Source organism: Chrysochloris asiatica, unplaced genomic scaffold (genome assembly GCF_000296735.1).
Source record: "Chrysochloris asiatica unplaced genomic scaffold, ChrAsi1.0 scaffold00045, whole genome shotgun sequence".
Classification (NCBI taxonomy): domain Eukaryota; kingdom Metazoa; phylum Chordata; class Mammalia; order Afrosoricida; family Chrysochloridae; genus Chrysochloris; species Chrysochloris asiatica.
The window spans coordinates 696654-716699 of record NW_006408563.1 but is presented as its reverse complement, the minus strand read 5'-3'; the positions used below and the strand labels follow the sequence as shown (position 1 = coordinate 716699).

Genomic DNA, 20046 nt, shown 5'->3' with positions numbered 1-20046 from the left:
ATGCTTTCTGAATGCCTCCAGGTAGATGTGATCAGGAAATGGGCTTCCCTCTTCAGTCTTCTTCTTGAGAAATTTCAAGATGCCACTGTTGGTTGTTTTGACGTAACTTAGGATTTAATTTTCAGCCTATTTCCTCCTTTGTCTGCTTTTCCAGCTCCACAATCCCAGTTCAGGCCTTTTTTCTAGTTGGAAACAGTTCAGGGCCGGATGTGGCCATTTGGTTTTAATTGGAAACTGTCTCTTTAAATTTTGAGGAGATCTGTGCACATGCGTAGTAGAACCCTCTGAGGCTGGGGCTCAGGTACCCCTCTAATCCCCAGAATGGAGGTGCGCAGACATCAAGGGACCAATGAACAGCCACCAAAAGAAAAGAATGTCCACACCTTTATCTCAGCGGTTCTGCCAGGCATCTGTGGCCGCTCCGATCCTTCCCCAGCATGGTCTCACCTAAGATGGTGGCTCCTGTAGCAGCCGAGCGTCCTGGACTAGAAAGCAATAGATTTCTTGCTTCTGCCACAAATTCCCCCAGCTGTGAGCCTTCCAACCTTCTAAATATTCCTTTATATGTGATTCAGAGTTCTGGGACCATCCCCTGAGCCTGCTTGGTCGGGTATTCTGTGTTGTTGTTGGCGGAGCTCTCTGCTATACATCCACCAGTCCGCCATCTTGTTTGTTCCTTGAATCTTTTTTGAAGGTGTCTAAATGAGACTAAAACTAGTATATTACAGCCATCTGTTGATCCCAGAGGCATGCTTAAATGTGTTTTGTTTGGAATAAACCTGTGCATGTATGAACAGGCCCCTAATAGCAATACTGTTTGAGTTATCCTAACATATGTATAAATTTGTCCCTTGGAGCACTAAGATGCTCCTGACCCTAGCCGTGGTATTTTTAGTTACTACATATCCATGCAAAAACTAGACAATGAATAAGGAAGACTGAAGAATTGATGACTGTGAACTGTGGTGCTGGCTAGAATATTGATTATACCATGGATTGCCTGAAGAACAAGCAAATCTGTCTTAGAAGATGCATGAGGGGGCGCTTCAAAAAGTTTGTGGGAAAACATCATTATCTCTTCATTCCATTTTTTCACAAACTTTTTGAAGCCCTCTCGTAAGCCAGGATGCTTCTTAGAAGTCTGGGTGGCAAGACGCTGCATGTACTTTAGACATGTTATCAGCAGGGACCAATGCCTGGAGAAGGATATCATGATGGTAAAGTTGACGATTAGCAAAAAACCAGGAAGACGCTCACAAAGATGGATTGACAGAGTGACTGCAACAAACGTCACAAACATAGCACAATTGTGACGATAGTGCAGGACTGGGCAGTGTTTTGTTCTTTTGTACATAGGGTGTCTTATTAGTAGGACCCACTCAACAGCACCTAACAACAATATATACAAAGAGAAATAATATATTTTTAAATATATAATTTTTAAGAATTTTGAAGTAATTGTAGATTTACAAAGGAGATATAAAATTAGTACAGCTTCAGATACCCTTGACTTTCATGTCTTTACCATCTGTGAAGAGTTGTGGTCAGTGTATTTTTTAGAACATCTTAAGTCAGGTTGATGTGATGTTTTCTTATGATTAATCTGAGGTTGTGGATTTTGTAGGGAGATACCATAGAGGCACTGTGTGCCTTTCTTGTCACCTCATTATAAGAGAGTCCTATCAACATGGCTTAATGTTAGTGATGCTAACTTTGAGTGCTTAAAGTGGTACACAGGTTTCTCTCCACTGTAGACTTACTATTTTTTCCTCTTTATACTCTATTTCCAGTAGCAAGACCTAAAATCCAGCTCATAGTCAAGGGAGGGGAATGCAGCTCCTAGAGGGAATTGTTGTTGTCAAGTGCTGTAGAGTCGATTCTGACCCATAGCAACCCCGTATAGGGTTTCCAAGGAGCAGATGGTGAGCTTGAACCGCCAGCTGCCAACCTTGCAGTTCATATGGGTTTGCAGTCTGGCGCATTAACCCACAGCGCCACACCAGGACTCCCCTGGAGGGAATAGTATTAAAAAATGTGTGGTCATGTGTTAAGACTACAACAAGAATTTGTATATTTGGAGGTAGATACTTTGAGACTATACAAATACCTTGTTTCTTTTTGAAGTTTTGCCAACTAATTTGGCATTCTTCACTGTATATTGATTGTAGTCATTATTACTGTAGTAGTTGAAAAGATATTTTCTATCCCCCTTTCTTTCTACACATAGTAATTGGAATTCTTCTATAAGGAAGATTTGTTCCTTCAGCCCAATTTATTTATATCAGTATGGCCTTAAACATATTGAAGTCATTCTTTAAAACTGTGCTATTGTATTATTATATACATTGTTCAGATTGTTGTAACTTTTGCAAATGAAAGGGTGTATAACATGTCTTCTCTGTCCATTTGACACATGAGTAGGTCACCCAAATGCAGCAGTGTTACCTTCCCCTACAGATTCAGACTCCTGTTCTATGGTAGAGATAGATCCCAATGGAATTTCTCATTCCAGTCAGCAGCTCTCCCCCTCCTCTCCACCAATACGTATGATGCCAATACACCACGAATACAATACCACACCAGGACTCTGCAGTCACTTCTGTTCCTGTCTGATGATGTTTGTGTGAGAAAAGAGCATGTACAAGAGCATGCACTGTTGTGTGCTATCAAGTCAGTTTCGACTAATAGCAACCCTGAATAGAGTTTCTGAGGAGCGACTGGTGAGCTTGAACCGTCAACCTTGTAGTCCAGCTTATTAACCCACAGCGCCACGCCAGGACTCACAAAAGCATGTTGTTGTTAAGTGCTGTCGAGTCGATTCCAACCCATTGCGACCGTGTACTGGGTTTCTGAGGCTGTAAATCTTTACGGGAGCATTCTTTCTCCCACGGACAAATGCATTTAGACTGCTCCAATTTCTGCATTTCTCAGTGTTACACACTGACCTACCAGTATGCACGCAGGCCTTCATCAAGTTTTCACCAGTTCTAGGTAAACTCTTTACCATTGTCCAGTCACATCTATCCCAAGTGAAGTTGTGTGTATGTCTCCTTAGATTTAGAGTCAGTTATATGATTGGTTTAAAAAATTAATGAATTTTTGGTTAATTCTCTTCATTATAAGGGCACTTTACATCCAGGGGCAGAAGCAAGTATCTTTTGAATTGTATTAATTTTTAAATATATACATATTTTAAAACCAATGCAATTCCTCTAAGTGTGGTCTAGAATGGCCTGCACAAATTTGAAGCAACAGAACAAGTATGTAGTGTGGATAGATTTCAAGGATGAAAAGGGAAGGGACAAGTGAAACAAAGGGGAGTTAGTTCAGTAAATGGAGGAGGAAGATGTTCAAACACATTATGTGTGAAAGAACTTTTTTCTAAATATGTCAAATCAGTTTCAGAATTTATATGCCATCTGTTTGCATTAATGCTTGGAATCATAAAATCCTATTTCTGTACTAAAAGAGATTTGAGAAGTCAATTTTATCTTTACACTGTGCCCTCAGACCAATCTATGAGGAATAGGCTTTTATTATTCTCTTTTGTTCTTTAGATCATTTAGATAGAAGTTTTTGAGACACTTTTAAGGAGCACGCTCCAAACCAAAGATTTCTTTAAAATTTTTTGTCTTCAAAGTTTATTTGAATTTTTCATTCTACTCCAAAATACAGTAATGTCAATTTTAATATAAATGCTCCCCCTGCCCCTTCCCCCCAAATCCACTAAAATTGATGATTCAGGAAAACATGCCAGTGTATTCTTTGGTTTAATACAAAATTAAACCATACTTTGCATTGGGACATGTTGATTAGTCTTTTTAAGAAGTGAAAACAAAAGACAGATAGGTAAACAGTCCCTGAATAGAAATGGACTTGCTGGAGGCTGTATACTGGTTACCAACAAAGCCGTGATCTGAACGCAAGCTCATCTCAGTTTAGAACTCTTGCTAGTACATTGTGTTGTATGAAGGGGGGTTTCAGAAAGGTTCAAAGGAAAATGGGATTGAAAAATAATGGCATTTTTCTATGCATATTTGAAGCCCCCTCATAATAAATTTGGAGTCTTGGTGGGGCTATGGATAAGCACTGGACCACAAGGTCAGTTTGAACAGCAACCCTGTGTGGGGTTGCTAGGAGTTGGAACAAAATCAACCGCACTTAACAACATTAAATTTGGGCCCAGATACGTTTATTTTAAACTCTAACATGAGCATCATTTGTAAATCTATTATTTCGTGTTCCTCACTGAAAAAGGTGGTGGAAATCAAATTTGATTTGGGACATGGTTCATAGAATCCTTCTCTAAAACGTGTCTCAGTTCCCTGTTTTACACAGAAAGGATACAAGAGATCCTGCATTCGTGAAATAAATTCATTTTCTTAGCCTAGTGTTGCATCTTTTTCTTTTGTGGTACACACAGTGTAATCCTTCACAACACTGGCATATACTAATTTTGATGGAATAAAATTAGGAAGTATATGTAGAGGATCAGTTTAACTAGCACAGAGGGTATAGGTTGTCAATTGTAAGCGTGAAGTTAAAGAAAATTATGTAAAAGAAAATGCCTCATTAACATGAAATTTTGTTTCACATTCAGACTTATTTAGGTAGGCTTCCTTTCTGTCTCACCATTGCATCTTCTCTTTGGCCTTCATTAAACCCTACTGAATGGTGGAAAGAAGAGAACAAGATCAGTTAACTTGGGTGAAATTAGGTTTTAAGTGTACATATAGCCTACTTACTCTCTATACTATTGTTGTTCAGTGCCACTGAGTCACTTCTGACTCATAGTGATACTGTATAGGGTTTCCAAGAAGCAGCTGATGAGTTTGAACCACCAGCCTTGCTGTTAGCAGTCCAGTGCTCATCCTACATCACCATACCAGGACTCCTCTATAACTCATCAAATTCAGTTTGTCTTCTACACTGCTCAGTGAAATGTTTTAAACTCAGCTCCAAAGACATTTTCTCCAGGTGTAGCATGAGTGCTGCAGTGCCTCCTATATTCTCTACTGTTTTCTGTTGTAGATACATACGTTCTACATAATAGGGGTCGTTTTTTGTTTTGTTTTGTTTTTTTTACTTCCAAAAATCGGCTTAAATTGATAGGCTGTATGGGGATGAAGACTAATGAAATTGTACTATATAACTATTGAAGTGATCTAGAAATAATAGCTAGCACATAGAAATGCCAGGCAGTATTTCAGATGCTATTCACATATTCATTTAATCCTACCATTTGAGGTAGGTAATATCATTTCCATTTATATAATCAGGAAACTACGGTTAAGTCATTTGCCCCAGTCACATAATGTGCTGGAATCCTAACCCCTATACCTGTGGTTCCTGGTGTGGCGCTGTGGGTTAAATGCACCAGACTGCAAAGCCGTTTGAACTACTGCAAGGTCAGTGGTTCAAGCTCACCAGCTGCTCCTCAGAAACCCTACACAGGGTTGTTGTTGTTGTTGTTGTTAAGTGCCCCTGAGTAGATTCCAACCCATAGCGACCCTGTAAAGGGTTTCCAAGGAGCAGCTGGGGAGCTTGAACCACCAATATTGCAGTTCAAATGACTTGGCAGTCTGACACATTAGTCCACAGTGCCATGGGTTAAAACCTACTTGGTTTACTCCTCGTAAACCCTATACGGTTTACTATAGGTTCGCTATGGGTCGGAACCGACTTGAAGGCATTTAACAACAACAACAACACTAAGTAACTAAGAAAACTACATTTAAAAATTGATCAGATTTAAGAACTGTTTTCAAAGTTGATTTTTTAGTAAGTTACTAAGTATAAATGAGTACTTCTTTAGCTCCATGTGGTCAAAGGCCACATCTTAGTCTTTATTTTCTATCCTCATCCAGTAGCACAAGGCCTGGCATACAGAGGTATTTACTGTTGAATGAACATAAAAGTTGAGAGGAAGAAGATTCCAAATCCAGCCCTTTAAATCAATGAAAACAGCAGCAATTTACAATCATGCATTTAGAACTAGTAGTATAAGGTTGGTGGTTCATGCTCACCAGCTGTTCCTTGGAAACCCTATACAGGGTTACTATGGATCAGAGGCCACTGCCACTTAATAGTAAGAAGAACCCTGGGTGTGGCCTCATTAACATAAGATTAGATTGCATTATGGAAGGTCATTACATTACAACCACAGGTATGTTGTTGCTGTTAACTGCCTTCCAAGTAGGTTTTAACCCATGGCACTGTGGACTAATGTGTCAGACTGCCAAGTCATTTGAACTGCAATATTGGTGGTTCAAGCTCACCAGCTGCTCCTTGGAAACCCTTTACAGGGTCGCTATGGGTTGGAATCTACTCAGGGGCACTTAACAACAACAACAACAACAACCCTGTGTAGGGTTTCTGAGGAGCAGCTGGTGAGCTTGAACCACTGACCTTGCAGTAGTTCAAACGGCTTTGCAGTCTGGTGCATTTAACCCACAGCGCCACACCAGGAACCACAGGTATAGGGGTTAGGATTCCAGCACATGCTTGTGAGTGAGGGAGACACAAGTCAATCCAATTCAAATGAGTTTGTGATTTAAAATTTTTTTTATTTAAGAGATGTTCTCACATCACAATTTACCCTTAGTTTGGTTTTATTTTTTGGATACAGTTAGAATTCCATCATCTATAGATATGATGCAGAGCATTTTAGTGAACAAGAAGAGATGTAGTTTTTAGATCATCTTTTGGATATTTTGGTGGTTTATATGGGGTTTTCTATTTTAATAACCCTTCAGTCATATTAAACAATAACAAAAATCATAATGGTAAGGCAATTTCTGAGTCCTGATATGATGCTGTAGGATAACCAAAAGGTTGGCAATTTAATAACCCATCATCTTGCTCTTGGAAACACTATATGGAATCACTATGAATCAGAACCGACTGGAAGACACACACAAGGCAGTTTTTAAGTTATTCTCTGTATCTTTTCAAATGCCTAATATGTAATATTTAAAAATGTGCTTTGAATTATTTTTAAAAAAAGGCCAATCCAAAGTCAATGATCTAGAACTGTTGCATGATGCTTTTTACTGTCCTTTTTTCTTTGTAGGGAAGCAGCGCGAGAGTGTCGTAGAAAGAAGAAAGAATATGTGAAATGTTTAGAAAACAGAGTGGCAGTGCTTGAAAACCAAAACAAGACACTGATTGAGGAGCTGAAAGCACTTAAGGACCTTTACTGCCACAAATCAGATTAATTTGGGCTTGATTTTCACCACGTAGGCTGGAAAAAGGACTGACCTGGCCACAACCAGAGACAAAAATAAACATTTTATTTTCTAAACATTTCTTTTTTTCTATGCGCAAAACTGCCTAAAAGCAACTACAGAATTTCATTCATTTGTGCTTTTGCATTAAACTGTGAATGTTTCAACACCTGCCTCCACTTCTCCCCTCAAGAAATTTCCAGCATCAGGAATCATGAAGAGACTTCTGCTTTTCAGCCACCCCCCTCCTCAAGAAGTCATCATTTGTTTACTTGCAAATTGATGGGAAATGAGGAAAAGAAAATCTTTTTAAAAGTTATTTCAAGGTTTGTGCTGAGCTCCTTGATTGCCTTAGGGACAGAATTTATCCAGCCTCTTGAGCTGAAGTAATGCGTGGGCCGCAGGCATAAAGTAAGTAAGGTGCAATGAAGAAGCGTTGATTGCCAATTGACATGTTTTTCACACTTTCATTGTGAATTATGTAAAATTGTTAAGAAAAACACCTTCTAAAAAATCATTTCAGTGTGATGTTGAAATAAGGAATGAATTTGGAGTGTTCTCTGTGTACGTTTTCTTCCTCGCTACTGAAAACTTGTCCTTGGTCCTTAAAAATAGTCTGTACTAACTACAGCTCTTCCATAGGTCAGTTGTTGCTTCTTACTTCAATCTGTATGTGTTCACCATTTTGAATGCATTAAAACGAAGTAACCAACTGAACGTACAAGCATGATTATTTTACTTTTAAATGAAATCAAAGGACATAAAAGTACCAAGCTTTTGTTTTAGGTAGTACTAAATCCTTAAAAGATACTCATTAGCCAGCCCCTTTAGTAAATATAACAAAGTTTTAAAATGTTTTTGTCCTCACCATTAAGAAAGAATATTTATATAATCACTCATTACCTAAAAGGCATTTCTAATTGTGCTGTTCCCCTTTGCACTTAACATGGTACCACCACCAGGAAAGCCTTCAAGATAATAAATAAAGCCAAATGATATATTTGTTTATGAACTGTTAAGGGTTATAAAAAATATGATTTTAAAATGTTCTCATTTTAGCAAATTAACTCAAATGAATTTTTTGATGAAAATTTAAGGACTATAAGAAGTTCTAAAAGAACAGTGTTAGGCACGAGGAAAGTGCTTTTCTTCAGGCACGTTTAATGGCTTCTATATTGCAATATCTGAATTGTCATTCACATAAAACTTTTTTCCCCTTAAAATGGGGAGTTTATGCTTTAGCTTTCCAGTATGCTATATATATAGCCTTTGTGTGGCTACCTGTTTCAACTCTAGACTATACCAGTTCATCTTTGTGTGTATCGGACGTACATTGTTTCCATTGTTACAATTCATTATTAATTACTCATGTACTATGTCTGATAAATCTAAAAGTTTCCCTTAAAAGAAAAATATTAAGGTAGATTTAAAATTTTGGAGACTGACATAATGTTTGAATGTAATAAAAACCTCATTTGAGAAGGGAATTCCTTTTAAAATAGTCGAGACATGGAAAATTAATGTTTTATATTGAATTATGGGTTTAAAGTTAAAAGTTAAGTTTGTTAACATGATAACAAAGTATGCAGATGTATTAATTGAGTCAATTTTTAAAAATAAGATTTTAAGTTAATATCTATAAATGATATATTTTTGTTTGTAACAAACCGTTGTCTTTTTTCAAGGATGAACAAAGGTTATGAAGGATCATCAGTCTAAGAATTAAGTGATGTAATCTTTATGTTTGGACAGTTCACCAGATTCTCGAGAAGGCTTTCAAACGACTGTAAAATTTGGTGTTTATCCTGCTGAGCTAATGGGGAAAGTTATAGCTTAAAAATCATTTGTATACCAGCATAAATTTCAAGTGAAATCACAAATCTGTTCACAAATTAGAATTCTCTTACTGAGTCAAATGTCAAATTGAACATTTTGAGTATCATGAGCTTTACAAACAAACATTATATGGTGTTTAGCAAGTTTTCTTCTCTAAAGTGTGTTTTTGGAAAAGTGAGGTTATTTAATTAGAAAATTAGTTGGTGGCCGTCTTAATCCCTGATAATTCAAGGCCATCACATTTATGATTAGCTGGTTGGATGTATAAGTTTTAATCACCTGGTCCTTTGTGAAGATGATTGCACTGATTTGAAGTCAGTTCATGGTGAGGTGAGAAATATATTCTGTTGCTAAACCTGTTTTAGACCCTTAAATAGACTTGAAGATTTCAGTTTATACAAATAGAAATCATGCATCTTTTGTGCAGACATTTTTTTAAAAAAAGAGAATTGGAAAAAAAAAAAAAAAAGGTGTTTGTTTTTTAAGCATGCAACTTTGAAAAGCTTTATTAAGAAAAATCACATAATTAAAAAAAAAAAAAATCTTGTAGCCAAGAACATATGTGGCCATGTTACCAGTAATCAAATTTCTTTTTCCTTCTTATCGGCCAAAAGGGAATGAAAACGTCATCATAGGAATCTGTACATATGCTACTGATTTGCTCTAGAAAATAGCGAGTTTGGTATATCGCTCACTTTACAAATATTGGGCCATGTGGCACTTTTACTTATAGGACAGATTAACTCTAACAGAAACAAAGTGGGGAGGGGTTTATTTTTGATACGTTACTCTTGAGTTTTCAAGCTTTGATTTTAACTGAAAAATGGTTTTAGAAAGGGCTAGATCCATTGTGTTCATATATGAAAAAATTGGTATCAGATACATTTAAGTTTTTCAAACTTCAGTAGTACCACATTGGCAACCATAATATTGTCATAGGTGCTTTTTTCATTGAGATGTTCTTGGGGGAAATGTTTGTATAATGTATGTGTACATATATATATATACATATATATTTACACAGTATATAACCTGGAGCTCTGAGAGCTTGTAAGTCAGGAATGCTGAGTATTATAGTAGATTGAGGTCAGATGAAATTTTACATTTCTGTGTGTTCTGTTGCATCCTTTCTGTAGTTTCTTGGACTGCATTACTCCAGCACTCATGATCTTCTCATTTCCTTCCAAGTATTTTATTATTGTTGTTGTTGTTTTCTTTGGCTTGATACTTCTAAATGTTACTAGTCACTTGAAAACTTCCTTCCCTCCAAAGTATTTGGTTTTCATGTTTTGTCTCTGGCAGCTATAACAGTGCTAAGAGCGTTTTGAAAGATGACTTTGAAAAGGACCACTGAGTTTTCAAACCATCCTGGGGGAAGGATTTTGGTGTTTGATTTGAGCAGGGATTTTGTCAGAAGCTGTGTTTTGATGGTAGGTCAGCAGTGCTAGTATCTGAAAGCACAATATCAGACAGGCTGTTCGATCAGAAGTTATCTGGCAGGATTTTCTCTCTCTCAGGCCTATTCCCTCTTGTCAATTTGACCATTTGGGGAGATACGTGGAGTCATACAAAGGCTTAGGGAGGGATGCGTTTATTTAAACCAGGATGCTTTACTTGTTGGACACATTTCCATCTAGATTTCTTCTTTTCATGGTTAATATGTTCTTAATTCTGTCATCAGATTCCATCAACTATTAGAATAAATTGGTCTCTTTATTTTGAAGATTAAACGCCTGCTTCATTTTACAGGATTTTAAAAGGCTAATGTTGTAAAGTTAAGATTTCTAGTTAAAGTGGTGGGTTTTAGAAACAGTGGTTACACACCTTTACAGTTATTTTCAAGAGGCTTTATTTTGAAAACTGTTGATATATTGTTTCCCATTGACCTAATACAAAAGTTATATATTTATTTGGATTATATTTACATTATATTCTTTGTAAATGTTTGGTATAACTTGCACTTTTAACAAGGACCCAGTGTGGATATTAGCAACTTGAGAAATTCCCTCATCAATTAGTTGTCAGCTGACTTTTTGTGTCTTTCTCCTCTCTTCAAATCATGTAATCCTATTAATGCAACCTTCTCATTGACTAACATGTTTTAGTACCTACAGGCTACCCTTAAAAAAAAGTGTTTAAATTTAAAAAAGAGAGAATTATATCCGATTAACCCAATTAAAAGAGGGACTTGAACAACCTTTTAATCTTTTTCATCATGGATAAAGGAGAAGTAACTTAAATGCTCAAATGAGTAATATTTCCAATTTTAAACTGAGACTTTAGTTCTCACCCCAACATTAATACTGTCTAAAGAATACCAAAGGAGCCCTGGTGGTGCAGTGGGGTAAGCATTGGACTAACTAAAAGAGAGGCAGTTCAAACCCACCAGATGCTCCTTGGGAGAAAGATGAGGCAGTCTGCTTTTCTAAAGTTTTATAGCCTGAGAAACCCTATAAAGCAGCTCATAGGGTTGCCGTGAGTCAGCATCAAGACACCAAAATGTCCATGAGTTTGTCCAGAAGAGTAAAATGTTTTAAAGCAATTATCATCATGGAGACCACATGTGCTAATCATTTGACTAAACTGTCATTTTCAATAGGCTTTGTTAACATCCTCAAGTGCTGTCTAAATTAGACTGACTGATTTCAGGTGAAGGGAAAAGTGAAGCGTGCTGAAAGCCTACAGGTGAAGAATTGTGGGATCAATCTGTTCACTTGGCTGGACAAAGCACAGCTAGAACTTTTCATTGGGTGACTTGGCTATATCTTGGATCCTTTTAATGTTGATGATGTTGACTTTTTTAAACCGATTGCACAGTCACTGTATCTACTAGGAACTGGTTTCCTTGACTTTCTAGAATCAATGGTGAGGAGGAGCACTAATCCATGAGGGGTCTGAACATATCATGAAGCTGAGCCAGTATGGAAGAATTTCAAATATATCAAACAGGGTGCTGAAGTTCCATCTGTCTCATCCGCTTATGATAAGTTCTTATTGATTAGTGAATGTAGCTTAAGCCTTTGTATGTGTCCTCAGGGGCAGACAAACTTTAAGAGGGACCAGATAATGTTTGAATGGAGGGATTATATTTCAGGTGTTTTAGCTTGAAATTTATTTTTTAAAAAAAAGAAAAAAGAATTAAAAAAAAAAAAAAATAGAACAAAGCCGATAAAGCAAGTTATAATTATAAACAGGCAGAGTTGTTTAGCACAGAGAGAAAATAATTGACCTGTCTGCATTCTGGTACTGTGAGTGCAGGGCCTAGCTGGGCTATATAACATGATCCATTTTCAGTTCTCACCAGCAAGTAAAAGGAAAATGAACAATTCTCAGGAAATGTCTTTGGAAAAGGTCAAATAGTAGGAAATCCCACTTTTACCTACTCTGCACAGGCATTTCTTAACACTTGCTATAGAACTACATTTCCAGGCTGTCCAGCTGAGGACCTTTGAAGAGATGTGAGAGTAAATCTGAGCTCTTTTTAAAATTGATAGGGAAGGAGGAGAATCCCTGAATCTTATGTTAGTTGGCCAAGTGAAATGATCAATCATTGTGTTTGGAAGGTTTTATTTTCTTATGTTTTAAAAAATTGAATTGATAAATGCTTTATAGATGTATTTTTATCCAGGTTGCCACTCCAATTTGTGTATGTAATAAAATTATTTATATTAAAAGTGGGAAATAATTTGTCAACATTTTTCTGTGAGTGTAGATTAGGGGTGGCAAAGAAAAGTGTGAGTCAGCAATTGTCCATGTAAAGTGTCCCTGACTGATTTGTCCACCTGTCAGTTGTCATCCTTTCCCCCCTCCAAAAAAAAGGAATTCTTTCTGACCCAAATGTATCACTGAAAACTTTTTAGAAACAAAATAATCAGGGAAGTTTCTAGAGAGAAAGATGTTTGGTTTGGGGTTTTTTTCCTTGAGGACTGGGGTAAAGAATACCTCCCACCAAAACTATCAGCACAAAACAGGGTATTGATTTTAACTCTGATGTTTCTATTAGAGTTGAATTATAAGTAACTATAATGAGGGAAAAACATTTCTAATAAAATTCCCTACATTTTAGAAACATCCCTGTTATAATTTTTTTATCTAAACCTTTTTGTGCTTTATCTGTGTAAAGAGAAAAAAAAAAAACTGTACTGAGTTATAATGCATTTTATTAACACTATGTACATATTAGCTGCTTTGTGTTCAGAATGGTAGCAATTGCTTTGTATATTAAAGTGATCCTTGTGAATTTGTGAAATCTTGTCATAAAGTGCTTTTTCTTACTGTAATCTTTGTGGTACCAACTGTCGTAATGCTTTTTACACAGACATTTATGTGCAGTCACATAAACATGCTTTTAAAACCTCTGGAAAGTCTCTTTTTTGGGATGGATCTCTGTTTTCTGATAATAGTGGTCGGCCTTATTTTCTTTGATTTACTGTTAAATGAACTAAAGTTATGCTGTTAGAATATATCTATCACAAGTTGTGTCGCACGGTATCTTAAGTTACTTCATTTTACTGTGATACTCTTAGGTTTGAACACAAGATTTTGTATCTCCTCAATAAGATCGAATAGGAGTCCTGGTGTGGCGTCATGGGTTAATTTGCTGGACTGCAAAATCAGTTTGAACTGCAAGGTTGGCAGTTCAAGCTCATCAGTCCCTCCTTGGAAACCCGCTACAGGGTCGCTGTGGGTCGGAACCGACTCGAAGGCACTCAACAACAACAAAAGGAGGCATATGGCCAGTTAACTCTCATGTCATAAAATTCATGTTTGCACTGGAAGAGAATAGATAACTTCTCAGGTCCCTTGCAATGTTAAAATCCGTAGTCATACCACAAAATGGAAAGGAAAAGGATAAGATATGATTAATCTTCTATTTGTTTAAGGTGTAAGAATAAAAGATTACTGTGTTGATACAATATCTGAAAATAAGCAGTTGCATTAAGTAGATTTTTTTATTGCCAAGGTGTGTTTTAAGCTGTTTGTACTTATCCTTGTATTGAAAGGATTGCATACGAATTCCATAATTTTTCATTCCCTTCTGCAAAGAGTGACCACATAATTTATTGTGTATCGGGTTTCTGAGGACTGGCTGGTGACCTTGAACCGTTGACTTTGTAGTTAAAACCGCCTTTGCAGTTTAGCACATCAACCCATAGCACCATCCCAGGCCTCCATATACATAATGTTGCTGTAGTTAAGTGCCGTTGAATTGGTTCCAACCCATAGCAACCCTGTATAGGGTTTCTGAGGAATGACTGGTGGGTTCGAACCACGGATCTTGCAATTCAAACTGCCCTTGCAGTCCTGCACATTATCTTGCTCCTCCATACCATTCCTTAAGTATAAAAGGGACTCAATCTCATATGAAAAGAAAAAGATTGTTACACATGCAAGTTTAGTTTATTCTATATACTTGCATACCTTTTTTGTGCAAAGCCCTATTTTAGGAAAATCAAACCACAATCAATTGCTAGGAGTTTTTCCCCAAGTACCTCTAGATAGGTTTGAACCACCAGTCTATTAGTGGCCAAGCACTTAGCTGCACCACTTAGGAACTCCACCTCTTAGGAGAGACACTGAAAGTTCAAGAAATACAGGCTCTGTCCCAAAAGAAGTGTCAATGGTATGTTCAACTGTTAAGCTAACAGAATGGTTGGCGGTTTAAACCCTTCGAGAGGTACCTTAGATGAAAGGGCTGGCCATGTGCTCCCAAAAGATCAGAGCCACATGCTGTGAAGCACAGTTCTATTCTGAAACACAGGCTCACCACGAGTCAGAACTGAATGGACAGCAACTGACATTTAAAATAAGATGACGTTTCTTGACCGATTATTCTTACCCTGTTGTGTGACAAAGTAAATGGTCTACTAGAAATGAATTGAAGAAGACGGTACCAAGGTTTCAGATAGTTCTGTCATAAACTAACACAAGACACCCTTTAGAAGTAATGTGGTAGTGGTTATGTGCTGTGGAGTCAGTTCCAACTCAAGCGACCCTGTACAGAGTTTCCGAGGCTGTAAATCTTAATGGGAGCTGAAAGCCTCATCTTTCTCCCACAAAACAGCTGATAGTTTCGAACTGCTGACCTTGCAGTTTGCAGCCCAATTCATAACCACTACGCTACCAGAGTTCCTTAAGTAATATACATACTTAAAAACAATAGCCTATTTTATAGTCGTATTCCTAACAACCTCATGTTGCACTCATATTTGAACACATCTGAGGCAATATTTGATTTGAGGAAAACTTACGGACATCCACTGAATAACTTATCTAGTTAGCTCAAAGTAAAGGAGAAATGTGAGAGTGTAAGCTTAGTAAAGTAGGTTTTGATTAGAGGTTTCTCTTATAACTTTAGGACAAGCCAAGCATAAGTGAGGCATACCCTAAGTTTGTTGACATTCACAGTAGAAATTGCTGTGATGACCAGATTCCACCTCTCCCCACTCCCACAATGGGAACTGTGGTGGCTGCCAGGGTTCAGTTAAGTCCTTCTCGGGAACTGCCTTCAGGGTTACACTCCTTACATCCAATGAACCTTATCAAGGTAAAATGCCTTTATATACTTTATTCATCTCGTGTGGTGCTGTGGGGTAATGTGCCAGACTGCAAAGCCATTTGAACTGCAAGGTCGGCGGTTCATGCTCACCAGCTGCTCCTTGGAAACCCTATACAGGGTCGCTATGGGTCAGAATCAACTCGATGGCACTCAACAACAGCACCTTTATAAGACTCAACCAGCAGAGCATATAAGCTCTGAAAATTTGGCTGCAAGCTTTCCTGGCTTCACTCGCGCCCAATTTCTTTCTCAGTCCCAGGCCAGGTTACTGATCTTGAAAGCCTGACTATTTAAACTACATTGCTGGGCTTTTGCCTACAAGGAACTGACCTGAGACAGCATACTAAACTCAAAGCTAAGAAAATCAACTTGATTTTCACTTATATAACCAAATTGTTTCTGTTCAGTTTTTTTGCATCCTTTAGTGTATTTGTGTGAGAGGGGAAAATTATCTTCAGCCTTTTCTGATTCTTAGTTATTTTGTGAAGATGTGAAACATGCCCAACAACTTATTTCACTACTTGATAAGAGCATCCAGACCTCTCGGTGAAGCCCCCTGGCTCTACACATACCTGTTTTAATACCTATTTCCAAAGGTAGGGTCTTAAAGGAGTTGAACTCCAATTAATATTTTCATTTCTAATGGTATACTAAGATGAGAGTGGATTTTCATTATAGCATTTGTGACACTGCATGGCTTTTAGTTTGTTCTAAAATACCTTTTACGTTCTTAGGAGTCCTGGTGTGGCACTGTAAGATAAGCGCAGGACCACAAGGTCAGCAGTTCAAACTTACCAGCTGTTCCTCAAAAACCATATACTTGGTGGCTACGAGTCAGAACCAACTCGGCAGTACTTAACATCAACATATTCTTGGAACAGTATTGCCATTTTATGATTTTGGCAGGTTAGAGATATTTCTATTTTGTGAGCATTTATCAGAATTTTGCTGAATTCATGTATCACAGAACACTCATAATTTTAATTAAGCTTTATTAAAGTAAAACTTCATTCAGAATATTAAAATTTCACATTTTAATTTAAAATTTAGTATAAAAAAGGCTCAAACTCTGTTTAAAATAAGGTTTATGTGTGTGTGACTTCAAGAAGTCTACGAAGATCATCATAAAATGAGACAGTCATTCAACACAGGAGGTGGTGTTGGCAAGTGTCACTGTAATCCTTAAGGTTTGGGGTCAACTTGGCTGGGTCTGGATTCTCAGTGGTTTGGCAGTTCTGATGTAATCTCCCATGATGAGATCTACTATGATGCAATCACCCCATGATGTGGTAAATCCTGATCTGATGTAAATCTCTACTTCTTGATGATCATGAGGTCAGATGAAATCTACAGGATTAGGCTGTATCTTGAATCAGTCTCTTGACTGAGACAGAAGTGAACTGAACTCAGAGGGTGCTACTACCACCATGATAGAAGGGTGTGGAGCGTGTCCTCTGAGCCTGGAGTCCCTTCACTGTGACACTCCTAGATCCAGGGGAAAAAAGGATGCCAAAGTGTACAGGAATCTCCAAGGGGTGCTGGGCCTACAGGTGCTGAAAGGAGACAAGGACCTTTCCCCAGAGCCGACAAATAGAAAGCCTTCCCCTAGAGCGGACACTTTGACTTTGGACTGCTAGCCTCCTAAGCTGTGTATTGCACTAGGTAAATCTGCCACACAAGACTTCTTTAAAAGTTTTCAAGAGCAAAGACATCAATTTGAAGACTAAGGTGCACCTGACCTAAGCCATAACCTCGTATGTATGTGAAAGTTGGACAATGAATAAGGAAGACAGTAAAAGAATTGATTCATTAGTTATGGTGCTGAAGAATATTAAAAGTATCATGAAAAAAAAAAAAAAAATTATCATGGACTGCCCAGAGAACAAACAAATTTGTGTTGGAAGAAGTATATCCAGAATGCTCCTTGGAAGCCAGGATGGCCAGATTTCAGACATATTATCAGGAGGAACCAGTCCCTGGAGAAGGGTATCATGTTTGGTAAAGTGGAGGGTAGGAGAGAAAGGAAGACCCCCAACAAGATAGACTGGCACAGTGGTAGCAGCGATGGACTCAAACGTAGCAACGATTGTGAGGTTGGTGCAGGACTGGGCAGTGTTTTGTTCTGTTGTACATAGTGTGGCTGTGTGTCGGTACCGACCCAATGGCCCCTAACAACAACAAAAGCTGTAAGAGAGTAACTTTCTGATTGTTAAAGGCATCTGCTTTATTTCTGTTATAGGAGCACTAGATAATTAAGATGCTGTCGAGTTGGTTCTGACTTAAAGTGGCTGGTAGTTTGAACCAGCAGCCTTTTGGTTAGCAGTCCAGTGCTTATCCTACATCACCACCCCAATGCTGTTGTTGTTGTTAAGTGCCATCAAGTTGGTTCCACGTCATAGTGACCCTGTACAGGGAATGGCTGGTGAGTTTTAACAGCCGATCTTGTGGTCCAGTGCTTACCAGTGTCACCAGGACTCTAAATGCAATTTCTTTTTCTTTCTACAGCTATTTGGATGGTTTGGATATACTAGATACTGGGGAAGCAACAGTGAAAGAAGAGAAAGAAGCTTTCCCTGCCCTCAAGCATACAGACATGGACTGAACAATTTTCAATAGGACACTGAAGGTGCTCAGGGTTGGGTATAAGCTACCTTCACATGAACGGATGAGATTTACAATTTTTTCCATTGTCATTCTGTTGATTATAAAGAGGCTGAGAAAAACTAATTAAGAAATACACAAAAACATTTGAGAAGGTTTAAACTAAAGGGAAAAAAAACCCTACAGCTTTAAATTAGACGAAGATAACCTATGCCTACCATATGCCAGTCCCAAGTTTTAGGTGCTTTTCAAAAAGTACAATTTTATTTTTACATATTCTTTTATTGGTATAATTAAATCTGAAACTCAACCATAAAGTATGAAGTCCTGGAAAAATCACACCTGAGTCTCAAGCAAACGGAAGTATTGAAGACCAACATACAGCAGATATTTCAATAGCATTAATAGCTCAGGGAATGTATGTTAAACCTCTCATTTTATATGCAGAAAATTAGAAACTTTACATATCTCAGGATGTGTTTTAAAGTAATTACATGCTTTAAGTCTTGCAGATGTCTTTACACTAGCCCTTTATCATAGTACCAGTGAAAACTGTTTAGCAAGAGGGAGCAACATGATAAAAAAACAACTTAAGCACAAACCTTACACTTTCCTTTAATGTCCATTGGCTTTCAAAATGATATAAACAAGACTAGTCATAACAAAGGGACCAAGTGCTGTTTGTTTTAAAAGTGTAAATATGCTTTGTCCCTTGAGAACTTTTGACTCAAATTTTGCACAGCAAGTCATTTAATTAAACATGGCTCAATTTCCAGTTAAAGACCATTATTGCCACACTCAATGACAAGAGTCTTATAAATGAAAGCTAACTACAAGTCCTCCCTCAGAGGTCTCCCCTGTGCTTTGTAAATATGTACATCTTTTCCGGGGTCATAGTGAACCTTACTCACAGCAAACTGTCTCTCCAGCATTGCTAAGAAGTTGTGGTCCCGTTCATAACGAAGTCGGCAAGCGAGCAGAATCACGGAATGGTCGCTACAGAGATATCCCAGTGTTTGAAGAAGATCTGTAAATGTTTCTTCTAGATATATGATATCAGCTCCAAGTATCAGGTCAAATTCTCCAGGTGAAAAACTGCCCAAATTTTGTCCCCAAGTCAGCTCCTTAACAACAGCTTTAGGTTGAATATGGGGAGGTAAGTTGGCTTGAACATTTGATTTAAGAAATTCTAATGCTACTTTTCGATCCGTGATAGTCACATGAGCACCTAGAATGTGAGACAAAGAGAAAGTCACGTGCATATCAGTAGAACTCCAATAGACAGAGGGTCAAGTTCAACAGGGTAGAGTATCTACCCTGTTGTAGATCTACCTGTTGTATCAAGTAGTGTCTCTTAAGTCTTCCTCCTAATGTGCTACTAAGCTCCACATCCTTCAAGCACAGCTGCAATCGAACCTTCTGTACTGCCTTTGATATGCCTCTAAACAGACCTACTGTTTGCTGAAGCTGTGCCTGTGACATGCAGAGCCACCAAGTGACAGCAATCTGATGCTTCTGAATTCTGCCAGCAGCACTGGTCTGTACTCGACAGGTGCCTCCTACTCTTTGCATTAGGTCATGACCTTCATGGATGTAGATCTCAAACCTGGGAGCAGCCACTAAGGAAGTGACAGGACATCAAAAACAAAGGCTGCTCTGTGGAGTTAAAGCTAAAAGAGAATCCGGTTATCCGGAAAAAGATGGTGGATAGGGTGCAAGTGTAGTGACGAGCTCTGCCAAGAACAACACAGAATACAGGACCAAGAAGGCTCAGGGAATGGTCCCAGTACTCTGAACCACATACAAAGGAATATTTAGAAGGTT

General features: G+C 38.0%; 2 protein-coding genes across 3 annotated transcripts in view; one reads left to right on the top strand and one right to left on the bottom strand.

Annotated features, from left to right (window-relative positions):
- Positions 1-8690, top strand: part of CREB1 (cAMP responsive element binding protein 1) — a 106527-nt gene extending 97837 nt beyond the window's left edge. Inside the window, exon 9 of one of the 2 annotated variants that reach the window (XM_006861938.1) lies at positions 7073-8690. In XM_006861938.1, coding sequence (XP_006862000.1) covers positions 7073-7217 — 145 coding nt within the window. In that variant the 3' untranslated portion in view covers positions 7218-8690. The remainder of the gene's footprint in view (positions 1-7072) is intronic. The other variant, XM_006861939.1, reaches the window with a different exon arrangement.
- Positions 8691-19052: 10362 nt separating this feature from the next.
- METTL21A (methyltransferase like 21A) overlaps positions 19053-20046 on the bottom strand; it is a 19948-nt gene continuing 18954 nt past the window's right edge. The window contains exon 3 of the mRNA XM_006861937.1: positions 19053-19450. Coding sequence (XP_006861999.1) covers positions 19053-19450 — 398 coding nt within the window. The remainder of the gene's footprint in view (positions 19451-20046) is intronic.